The sequence below is a fragment of the Carcharhinus amblyrhynchos genome, chromosome 23, assembly GCF_965287045.1.
Source record: "Carcharhinus amblyrhynchos chromosome 23, sCarAmb.v2.hapA, whole genome shotgun sequence".
NCBI classification, from domain to species: Eukaryota; Metazoa; Chordata; class Chondrichthyes; order Carcharhiniformes; family Carcharhinidae; genus Carcharhinus; species Carcharhinus amblyrhynchos.
The window spans coordinates 25770125-25782445 of NC_137346.1; the positions used below are offsets into that span (position 1 = coordinate 25770125).

The window sequence follows — 12321 nt, forward strand, 5'->3', positions numbered from 1 at the left end:
ATTACAAATCTGGACTTTACACTTTATCAGAGATGCTTCTCACTTAAGGTTACAAGCCTCTTCGTAAAAATAAATAAATACTGAAAAACACCATACAAATGATAGGAAGGACAATTCTGTCCCTAAACTGTTCTGTATATGTATGTTTTTTTTTTAAAGTTGTAAAATTTTTTAAAAATTGTATCCAGTTGAGAATTTAAACATAGCTACTTATAATTTTATAACGTAATACTGTTGGAACTGAGAAATGCCTGATTTTATTTGTGCACGTTATGCTAAGTATATAATTCTGTTTCCCTTAGAAGTTGAAAGTATTTCTTTTATTAGAAAGCTGGCATTTTCTGCACTTTGTCTGAAGACGATTTTTTTTTCTTCTCTCAAATCTAATTCTTTAGTCTGAAATGAAAATTCTATTCAGAATAGTTATGTCCCACATGTTATTTCCTCCAACAGTGATAAAACATTGGCTGTAAAATTGAATCACTTGTTCAACAGGTAGTTAATACTGTTATGGTGTGTTAATATGAATTATACAGTTTTCAACTATTTATCAGGTAGGTGAATAGAACATTCCTTCTGCATAATCTGCTGTAAAAGCGACGCCTTCATATCTTTTGATGTTTCCTAAACATAAAACAGTGACCTACAAATTTTAATTCTTTTCAAATCGTAGCCTTTTAATTGTGACTTATGGATTTTACAGAAAACGCAGCATTGCATTAGAGCTCTTCTGTAACAATGCAGTAAAATACTATGTGCAATTATTTAAAGGATTGTTTGCTACTTGTATGGCAACCTTAACCACTGATTTGTTTTATTGCCTGTACTATCCCTGTAAACAATCCCATATAATCGATCATTTAATGTCAAACCTTGAGTTTCAAAGTTGTTATAAATCATTTCTGATAACCAGCAAAAAATGAATTTTAGCTTCTTTTTTTTACCATAGTGACTATCATCTGAAATCTTTAAATTTTTTGAATTATAACAAGGATGACAAATGCATCGGAAAGCAAAATGTAATGTTTTGCAGTATTATTGTGCATTCATTTTAAAAATTACTGCTTCTCCATTGAATATTTTAATAAACAAACATATTTCCAATGATCATTTGAAGACCATCTAACATTTGGAACTTTCTAATGAATCAAATAGTGTTGCAGTGCTGGCTTATTTGCCTTTGTGAGGCAGTAAGAAAATTATTATAGTTAATTTTTACAATTGTCTGATAAATGTTTAAAAGTATTTTGTAATGGCCGTTAAATGTGTCAACTGTTCCATATGGTGAATATATCGTGGAGTGGGAGTCCAGGATAAGATTGCTAGTTAATATTTACAAAAAGCATAACCTGTGATTGTTTTGGTTCATTGTATGAAATCGCACTGTAATGTATTTTTCTTTGTATTGTGCAATTTTTCAAAAAAATAAAGCAATAAAATACTCAACTGTTTCATTTTTTATGAAACTTTAATCTACTTTAAATTGTTTAAGTTACTAATTTCATAAGTACTATTTTCATTTTGGCAAGAGTAATCTGTCAGTGTTAGTTTTACAATAATTCATTTACAGTGAATGCCTCTTACCATTGTTTTTTTAAGGACATTTTTTTTAGAAAAACTGAAATTAGTTCAGAGTGTATTAACCAAAGATGTATGTTGATATTGTTCAAAAAATCTATTTGTGTTACTATTCTGCTAGAAAGTAGCTCAGCTGACATCTGCAATGTGGGTGCTTCTGATTACGGAAACCTCTTTGTATGCACTTGCAATGGATTTCACTTTGAATACCTTTGCATAATTGTAGAGAAGATAGAGTTTATTGCCCTTTGAAGACCTTTGTATTTATTGCATAACACTGTTTTCATTACGCCAAAAATTATACTAAAGCTCAGAAAGCATTGTAAATGACTGCTATTGCCACAATAGCCAAGTTTTCCAATTAGCTAGCGAGGACAAGATCAGGCAGGCCTGCCCTTCATGGGAGAAGTACCATGTTATTGCTTACCCATGCTAAATTCTTCCTCAATGTATCTGAACTAGTGCTGGAGTGTGGCGAGTAGGGAATTTTCACAGTAACTTCATTGCAGTGTTAATGTAAGCCTACTTGTGACATCATTGTTTAAATTTAAAGTTTATTTTTATTAAAGAATGCCTTCATTAGTGTGGCACTTGGGGACTGTCAGCATGCAGCTGTCCGCAACAAGGATGAGCACTTTCAGTAGAGGAGAAGAGGCTTTGGGACAGAGGAATGAGCTACGTAGTCACACAAATATAACTATCAAGAACTCCTTTAATGTTGTTTACTCTCAATACCTTTTAATTTTTCTACTCTCCATTTCTGTTTGCTGAGGAGAGCTATATCATAACATGTGTTGAATGGGTGGTCCTGCTCAGTAGAGGGGAGGAAGTGGTCTGGAAGTTGTAGAGCATTGCCTGAAACTGCTTGCCAAAATGACTGTAGTAACTAATCAATAGCTGCATTTATAAAGCTGTTATTTAAAAGTTGATGGGAGAGAACAGTCCTTAAACCTGCTTCATTCTCATCTGCCCCCCTTCACATTTAGACTGTGTAAAATGCAGGGGTGTACTCTTTGTGGAGTCTACATCATTATACAAAAAATGGAAAAAGTGAACTGGCTGCATGGTGCTGTTTAACTACAGATGCACTACATGTGCAAGAGCTTTATTCTTGTCCGATGTAAATTTTATATGCTTTCACATAGGATTGCAACCCTCTTACCCCAGACGTGGGAACTTAGGCAAAGGTTAATGCTGTGGTACTGCTAGAGTTTAGTTGCTTAAGCTGCAGCTATCTGCACAGAGGACTGGTATGTTACCTTCTGCTTTAAATTATCTCAAATGAGAGCACACAGAATTGAAGGTAATCTTGCAGCATAGGTAATTGGTTACGAGGTATAGGACAGTGCAAGGATAAAAGGAATTTTGTCTGATTGTCAGGATACGATGTGGTTTTTCTTTTCCAAATCCATACTGGAGCCTCAGCTTTTAACCTTGCGTTACTATATGGTCCAATAGATGCTATTTCAATGAACTCAGCTTGGCAAATCGTTCTCAACAGGAAAGATTTGTTCTACTGAACATGAGTGATTAGCCTCCTGACCTTCTACACTTTGGACTCCCCTTCTTCCAATTTGTCAATCTTTAATTTAACCCAGGTTTTTTGCTATTGCTTATTTGGAATTGCATCTGCTTTGGGGATGAAGGAATTAGAGGGGAGCAGGGGGACAGAGAAGGGGAAGAGCAATGAAATAAAACTGTGCTGAATGTGCTTCAAACAAATGTTGGACTTTGGCCCCAAGTTCAAACCAGCATCAATCTCTCAGACATTGGTCTAGTGAATTATGATTAGAATCAGTTGATGTACTTAATATTGTTTGTCATTTAACAGACTGTTACTCTTAATCACCCATGAAAAGATTTTTGTTGGATTAGAACAAATACAGTATGTTCTGTGCGGTTTGTTCCGTGTAAGTTTATAAACTGTTTCAAGTTAGCTGGGTGGTGTTCTGGCAGGTAATTAGTGGCGGCAAGAATATATGATCAGAAGCAAATCTTGAGGTCAAAAATGACATCAAGCTTGGGAACAGTCTGGTTTAGCCTTAGATTGTTGCAAAAGTGAGGTATAAAATTGGCAACCAGGGAATGAGTTTGTGATGAAGACTGAAAATAATAGGCTGGATTTTGCAGGTGCCATATTCCCTTATTTGTTGGCAGTTTTATAGGACCCAGCAGAGCCAGGTTTGAGTGGTGGCCACCATTGGCACCACAGGCCATTACCCAAGGAAAGGGGAAGGGGTGGGAAGGGGAGGATATAAAGGACAGGTGATTCATTTACAAATTAAAATCAATTTAGCTCCATTCTCAGTATTTCATTTTCCCACATAATCTCATTCCAAGCAAGCTCTAACTCTTATTTCTCAACACTGCCTTCTGTTATTCTTTCAACAAATGACAAAAAAAGCCGTATGTCCTGTCATCCAGATACATGTTTACATTAATGATGTTAACAGATTTCTGGAAGTGAAAGTTTATCTTGCTGGACTTTTGTTGAAAGTGCTTATGTCAGGTTACTTACCAGCATTTCTATATTGAAGCTTTGAAATGCTTTAAGACCAGTGTTCTAAGTCCTCCAGACCTCTAGCATTTTGTGATTAGTCTTGTCATTACTGGATTCAATCTGTGCATTACCAGGAGCTGAAAAATAGAAAGGTGTTTAATATTCTACTTTTCACTGTGATTGCTTCTCTTCCTGCTCCATCACTATTAAGTTGGTGTCCCCAAGATGGTGGAGGTATCCTTAGGCCTATTGAGGCACTTGGTCTTAAGTAGCCATTTAATGGCCTGCCAAGCAGATAGCCCAGCAGCTTTAAGTAGACAAGGCAGTGCCTTCCTTTGGAGGTTTGCGACCTCTCCAAGCTCATACCTGTCCTTTATATCCTCCCCCTGCACAACCCACCCCTCCCTTTTCCTTGGGTAATGGCCTGTGATGCCAGTGGTGGTCACCACCCGAACCTGGCACTGCTGGGTCCTATAAAACTGCCAACAAATCAGGCACCTGTAAAATCCAGGCCATTAATTTCAATCTTCACCACAAACTTACTCTCTGGTTGCCAATTTTATACCTCCCCTTTTGCAACAATCTAAAGCTAAACCAGACTGTTCCCAAGCTTGATATCATTTCTGACCTCGATTTGCTTCTGACCATATATTCTTGCTGCCACTAATCGCCTATTTCCATCCTCATAATGTCACCCAACCCCACCTCACAGCTCTGTTGCTGAAACTGACAACCATGCTTTGTTTGTTATTACGTCTAGATTTGCCTAGCCATGTTCTACCCTTTGTAAGCATCAGGTCACCCCAAACTTTCTCTGCCCTAAATTGCACCAGTTATTGTTCACTCCACTTGTTAACCCACATTGGCTCCCAATTAAGTGCACTTGATTTTAAAATTCTGTCTTGTTTTCAAATTTCTGTGTCCCCATCCTTGCCTGTCTCTCAAATCTCTTCCAGCCCCCAGAATATCTGTATTTCTCCAAGTGTAGCCTCTTGAACATTCTCAATTTTTTAATCACTTCATTAGTGGTTATGCCTTCAGCTGTCCAAAGGCCTTAACCTCTGGAATTCACTCCCTAATCTTCCCTTCCACCCTTTTATTAAGATACTCCTTAAAACACACCTTTTGGAACACACCTCTTATCATCTATCCTCATTATCTCTTTTGTTTCACTGTTGCATTTTGTCTGGCAGCCTGTGAAGTACCTTGAGCAAGTTTTTCTTGTCTTAATGGCACTATAGAAAATATCAAGTCAGCCACTGTGTGTCTTAATTAATGGCTATCTTTTGAATTTAAATCCTGGCATTTAATAAACTAACTGGGGTTGGTGGGGTGGGGGAGGTGGGAGGTAGTATGGCAGGAGATGCTGAGAATTTTCAGATCTGCTTTGTACCTAAGTAATGGTAACAAGTTAATGTCTCTGGACTAATGTATATGTAGGCCTGTATTAATGCTGCAGAGACATGAGTTCAAATTACCTTCTCTCTCTTGCATGTGAAGTAAAGTTATTTGCTAATGATTGCAGTACTCACCACTCAATGAAGCAGTCCATGCCTGCACACAAGAAGACCTGGACAACATTCAGATTTGGACTACTAACTGGCAGCTAACATTCATGTCATTCTAGTGTCAGGCAATAACCATCTTTCAAAGGAGAGAGTCAACCATTTTGCTTGGGCATTCAGTGGCATTACCATGGATCATCAATATCTTTGTATGTGTGTGGGATGAGGGGGTGTGTTGCCTTTGAGTGGAAACTGAACTGGTCAAATGCTGTGGCTGAAAGAACAAGTCATTAGCTGTGAAGTCAGCTGAGAGCACTTGCCTCCTGACTCCCCAAAGCTCATCTGCTGGGAAATGGAATACTCTCCATTTGCTTGGGTGATTGCAAGTGGCAGCATTGTGTACCATCTGCGAGATGCACTGCCAAGGTCCCTTAGACAACTTCCAAATCCGCAACCTTTACCACCTAGAAGGACAATGGCTGCAGATGCATGGGAACATCATCTTGACATGAAAATATATTATGTTCCTTCACTGTCAATGGATGCAAATCCCTGAGCTCCTTTCCTAACACAATATGGGTGCACAGCTCCAACACTCAAAAAGCTTGACACCATTCAACACCTTAACACATTTACTTCTTCCACCACTGGAGCACAGTGGCAGCATTGTGCACCATCTGCAAGATGCACTGCCAAGGCTCCTTAGACAGCAGCTTCCAAACCTACAATTTCTGGAGACGCATGGGAATATCATCCTGACTTGGAAATCTTATGTTCCTTCACTATCAATGGATGAAAATTCCTGAGCTCCCTTCCTAACATAATATGGGTGTAGCTACACCTCAGAGATGGACTGCAGATGTTCAGAAAGCAGCTCACCGCCACCTTCTCGAGGGCAACTTGAGGATGAGCAACAAATGCAATGGCACCCACATCCCATGAAGAAATTTTTAAAAAAAACTAACCTTATGTGTTTGTCAATCATAAAAGCTCATTACCAATCTATTATTTTAATTCATGATGGGAAAACTATTAAGTTTTTTTGTTCTCCTTCAGCATCATTCAGATATTTTAACAAGTTACTAAATGTTTGCCAATGTTATAACACCCACTTTTGCTTGCAGAGATCAGTCCAGTGGTAAAATATGGCTAAGTTTATTTTTAAGAGCGTCAACCCTCCAGAATTGGCTTTATTCAAATGGCTAGACTGTTATTGCAGCATTTTCTGAATACAAATTAATAAGTTGGCGAGTGGTTTCAACTATGAAATGCAGTTAAACTGAAGCCCTACTTTGCTCAACATATGTTCAGCATTTAATTGTTATGCTTGAAGAAAAAAGTGAAAGCTTCAGAAACTGATGAGATCCTATCCAGCTGGATTGAAACTTGCATTGGTGCTTCCCTGGTAGCTCAGATGATAAATATAGTGAGTGTACAGCTGCGTCGTAGAGAGTCCCAGATTCAGGCTGGCAATGATCTTCCGTACCCTTAATAACTTGTCAGCACTCAGTATTTAAGCTTGCATATGGGGAAAAAAAAACACTTGAACACATCCTCTGAAGAAAAATCTGCTAACAGCAAGGCTAGCTAAGTACTGGAATGCACTGCTGGGCTTTTAATGGCCAGTTGTCTTAACCTATCAGTCATATTTGGAATATTTTGTGCAATTTAGGGCACTTTTCCTCCTTCAGAAAGCAATGAAATGGAGAATTTGGTGAGTAGAGTGAATGAAGAGATCCAAAGATGGAAAGACTTGCAGACTGAACCAGTTGAATTTTAGATTGGTGAATAGTGTTCAAAATGTTCAGAAGTATAGTATATAGCAGTAGGCTGTTCAATCTGAAATGTGAGCATAGAATCAGCAGACAAATGTAACAATTTGTTTAGGATGTGGGATAGTACAGTCTCACTGCTAAGATCAGGTATCTTTGTGTTAAAACAATTATATGAAGAGTGCAGTAAAATGAGAAGCTTTAGCAAACAAGCTTAGCTGGTATTTAAAATGCACCATATCACCAATAAACAAAGTAAATCAGCATGTTTGCAGTTTCACACAAACTTGCTAAAGTGTAAAAAAAAGACTTGTAATTATAATTTTACAGCATAAAATCATAATGAAATTTATGGTTTATACTGCAACAGCCCTACTTCACAGAATCCCTAAAGTGCAGAAGAGGGCCATTCAGCTCATCACGTCTGCAGTGACTCTCTGACAGTTCATCCCACCTAGGGCCTATCCCCATAACCCCATGGATTTACCCTGTTAATCCCCCTAACCTACAGATCTTAGGGCACTAAGGGGGCAATTTAGCGTAGTCCATGCACCTGACCTGCACATCTTTGTACTGCAGGAGAAAACTAGAGCACCCGGAGGAAACCCACACAGACATGGAGAAAACTTGTAAACTCCACACAGACAGTCATCCAAGACGGAAATCGACCTGGGTCCCCGGTGCTGTGAGGCAGCAGTGCTAACTACTGTGCCATCCTTGTCTTCTGTAAAGAACACCACCAATCAGTGTCTAGTAGTGTGATGATGCACTTTGTCCCCCTTTCTTAGTCTTTCCAATCTGGTTGGCTATCGGAATTTCTTTAGTATGCGCATGGCAAAACCCTATATTGTAACAGGACTTGCATCTCCGAACCTCTGAAACTTCTGAGGCATTAAAATCAAGCCAATCCACTGGTTTGACCAACTACTTGGCATTTTTTTTTAAGTTTAAAGTTTATTTACTAGTGTCACAAGTAGGCTTACATTAACACTGCAATTAAGTTACTGTGAAAATTCCCCAGTCATCGCACTCCAGTGCTTGTTCGCGTACACTGAGGGAGAATTTAACATAAGCAATGCGCCTAACCAGCGCATCTTTCAGACTGTGGGAGGAGACCAGATCATCTGGAGGGAACACGTGCAGACACGGGGAGAATGTGCAGACTCCAGGCAGTCATCCAAGCTGGCAATCGAACCTGGATCCCTGGTGCTGTGAGGCAGCAGTGCTAACCTCTGTGTCACCAGGCTGTCCTTTTTGAATTTGGAGCGGGGGGTGGGGTGCTCTGTGAAAGAAAGCTCTCCCACGCCATCTCTCCCACTCCAAGCTCGGAAGCATCACCTCTACTTCGCCATTCTTTCCCTTCCACTTCCTTTATCTGTGACTTGGAATTCTGATGTCATTCAATGAATAGGTGTTCCGACAATATCAGTAAATCAGTAGTAGTTGATTTGGAAGACTGTCATTGATCCTAGATGGTACTAACTCAACCGTTTCATTTTGGGTGTCAGTTTTGCTCTTTCCAGCTGTGTTTGCAGTCAGTACTTATTAACAGAAGCTGTAATTTGGCCAGTTCATTGCACTTCATCAAGATGCAAGTTGCTCACTTTACAGCTGAGTTGCATGAAATAGCCAGAGCTCATAATATAATAGTCTTAGTTATTAATTATTTATGGGAATGGCAAACAACACTCATTAGTTGCGTGCAATAATTGTGATTGGTACATGTCGTGGGAGTGGTTAATTTTGTCACTGTACATGTTAACCAAAAGCCAACAGGAAAGTTACTGTGAAGTTTTGTTGGATGAAACCTTCCCCGATTTAATAACGAATTGGAGAAATAGTCTCCTTTCGCTTCATTCTTTTAGTTCCATTGCATTTAATTATCTTTCTGGTCTTTTTCTCACTTGGCTTTCTGCCACTGGCCCATCATTTATTCTCTGCTCCCCCAGGAAAAGTTGACAACATAAATTAGGGTAAAGCTGAGTGGATATTGTTTAGGATGGTTTTATTTAAGGAAACCCGGTGTATGCTAAAATAACTCATTTCTTTTCCTAGGTAATCAAAGGTGAATTTCAACTACCTGAATTTCTTAAAGATCAGCCACAGGTATGATACTAGGCTCCATAATGTCAACCGGGATTGCAGTGATAATTTGTTGCATTTTTAAAATTTGTTTCTGCTTCTGAGGTAATTTGATTGAACAGGAGCCAATGGCGTATTGACTTAGATGAAAAAAAAATTTGGGAACGTAAGTGATCAGAAAGAAACATTTCAAATGAATGCTCCAGGTTAGCCTTATTTCATTTTGTACTTCATATGTTTGTGAAATGCTATCATTCTTGTACATTTGCTCACAAAGATCGATTATTGACAGGATTTAGTTGATACAGGTGAATAGAGGAGACAGCATGCCATGGGCTGCATGCCAGCACAGTGATTAGTACTGTTGCCTCACAGCACCAAAGACCTGGATTCCATTCTCGGCTTTGGCCACTATCTGTGTGGAGATTGCACGTTCTCCCTGTGTCTGTGTGGGTTTCCTTCCACAGTCCAAAGACATTTAGGTTTGGCGAATTGGCCAAACTAAATTGCCCCTTAGTGTCAGTGGAACTACCTAGGGTAAATGTTTGGGGTTATAGGGATAGATCCTGGGTGGGATTGTGGTCAGTGCAGATGCAATGGGCTGAATGGCCTCATTCTGCACTGTAGGATTCTATGACTCTGAGACCTAAGGGAGAATGTAGAGAAGCAAATGAGAAACCAAAAGTTAGTGGAACACTTGGGAACTACTGTCTGCAATATAACTAAATTCATTGTAAGAGTGGAAATAAAACTTAAGAACAAGAGTATCTGATTTGGGGGGAAAAGCAGTTGATTGCAAAATTAAAAAGGGGCCATGTGTCTTCCTAAATGTCTGAAATGGAACACAAGGATAAGAATTTTAAATTCAAGGTGAATTTTAAGTTTCAGATGAAGTGCTACTGTAGCTCAACAAGCAAGGGGGTGGTTGGTCAATGGAACCAAAGCAAGGCAGTGATGGTCAATTTATACAAGACCTTGGGCCCCAGTTTGAACATCAGGTGTAATTCTGTGCATCAAAGTCCAAGAATGTTTTGCACAGCACGAGTATTCACTAATATTTCCTCAAAGAATTGCTTTAAATTTGTCTCAGGATTTTCCTTCAAAAAATTTATGCTGGATGTCTTAAGCTGTTTCTCTGTAAGCATTAATTTATCCATTGATTTGGCCTCCTAAAGCTTATTTACTACAAGCATTAGATTGACTACTAGAGGCTTTACTTTTTCAGTCTTCCAATCCTGGCAACAATTACATGATGTGGGTATGCCGGCGTTGGACTGGCGTAAACACAGTAAAAAGTCTGACAACACCAGGTTTTAGTCCAACCTATACTAAGCTTGCGAGTATATTATCAAATAAATAGGTTGGACTAAAACCTGGTGTTGTCAGACTTTTTACAACAATTACATGTACAAAGATGTTTATTGTTAGAGGCTTTGCTATTTCTACATCTCTTAGCTTTTCAGAAAGATTTGTTTAAAGGATGAAGGTTGTTCTAAGGACCAACAAGGCTATTTTTAAGGCCTACCCTTATGCCCTTCAGAGGCATTAAGAGGCATCTTATGAATTAAGGATATCTGTAGGCCCGAACAAGGAGTGGCAAGTTTCCAGAAGGATTTTAGATTTTTATGATTTTTTTTGGTGTCTTGAAGTATTGAATTCATATTAACATAAAGCCATTTGACACTTCAACATCATAACACTATGCTATTGCACTCTGGTGCATGTTAACTGGAGCTGGTGCCATTTCTGCTTTGAGTTCTATCCATTTTTCTTCATTTCTATGAAATTTATATAGCTCTGTACCTCTTTCTCTTGTTATCTTTCAACCGCATTGCCGGACTTTGAAAAACAAAGGCAAAGTCCCCATATGGAGGATGGGAGGAGAATTTTCTAGGGACTTGAGCTTGGAGGATTTGTAAGCCTGAGATAGGGTGAGGATGTGAAAATCACAGGGAAAAAAAGTTGTACGTGTTCCCTGACATGTATTTATGTCATTGTGCTTTTCCTAGAAGCAGTTTCAGTGCAGTGAAGGCAGTCTGCCAGGCAGTGGCCGGAAGCTAATTTAGGATCAACAACTAATTAGCAGCACTTTTGTGGTGTAACTGAGAATTTATGGGTGTGGCATGGGACTCAGCTGTTTCTGCCAGGTGTCTGGCCATGGGAAATGCATGGAGAAAAGGAAGTCAGCATGGCGTGACAAATTAGTTTAATCTACTTCCTTAAGATGCAAGTTGACAGAAAACCTGAGGTCGTCCACAGGGAGGCTTTGCAAATTCCTCCTAGTCTCCAAGGAACTGCAATAAGGAATACTGCTCATGGTGAGAAAGTGGCAGCTGTTGAATCCAGTGGTTTCACTCGTCCATTTTGTCCAGACCTGGTGTATGCCTACTGCACTCTTACTGCATACACACAGTTAAGATTACTGGCTTGCCTTGCAATTTCACATGCTGTCTTGCTTTCTCCACAACTTGTTTGCTGCTTCTAATTGGATGATGATCTCAGAGGCAGCCTCTTGATTGGGCACTCCTGTAAAATTACGCCATGAGGTGTGGAGTAGCTTGAATGGCATGGTGACTTAAAAATAGTCCTGCGTGCCAGAAGTTTTGATAAATCCAGAAAGCTCAACCTATGCGCATCTTTACTGGTAGATATTGTCGGTGCAGACTTGATGGGTCGAATGACCTTTTCTACACTGTATGACTCTATAGTACCTTTCCCATTCCTTCATTGTCTGATATTTAATTCTTCTAACCTAATTTCTTTACCGATGCTTAGTTTTGTGTGTTATATAAATATTTTGCAGTTACCTTTTTTCTAGTTTTTCTCAGTACTCTGTCAGCTATTGCAATTTATTTTGCTTTTGAGTTCCTGTATTTCATATGAC

The 12321-nt window shown here is 39.1% G+C and overlaps 1 protein-coding gene across 3 annotated transcripts in view; it reads left to right on the forward strand.

Moving 5' to 3' along the window:
• The window catches only part of LOC145357326 (protein-tyrosine sulfotransferase 1-like), a 65602-nt gene that overhangs the window by 33298 nt on the left and 19983 nt on the right, over positions 1–12321 (forward strand). For 2 of the 3 annotated variants that reach the window (XM_080210569.1, XM_080210570.1), the window contains exon 4: positions 9411–9461. The exons of the other annotated variant lie outside the window; for it this stretch is intronic. In XM_080210569.1, the coding sequence (XP_080066695.1) occupies positions 9411–9461 (51 nt within the window). The remainder of the gene's footprint in view (positions 1–9410; positions 9462–12321) is intronic. 3 annotated transcript variants of the gene reach the window in all.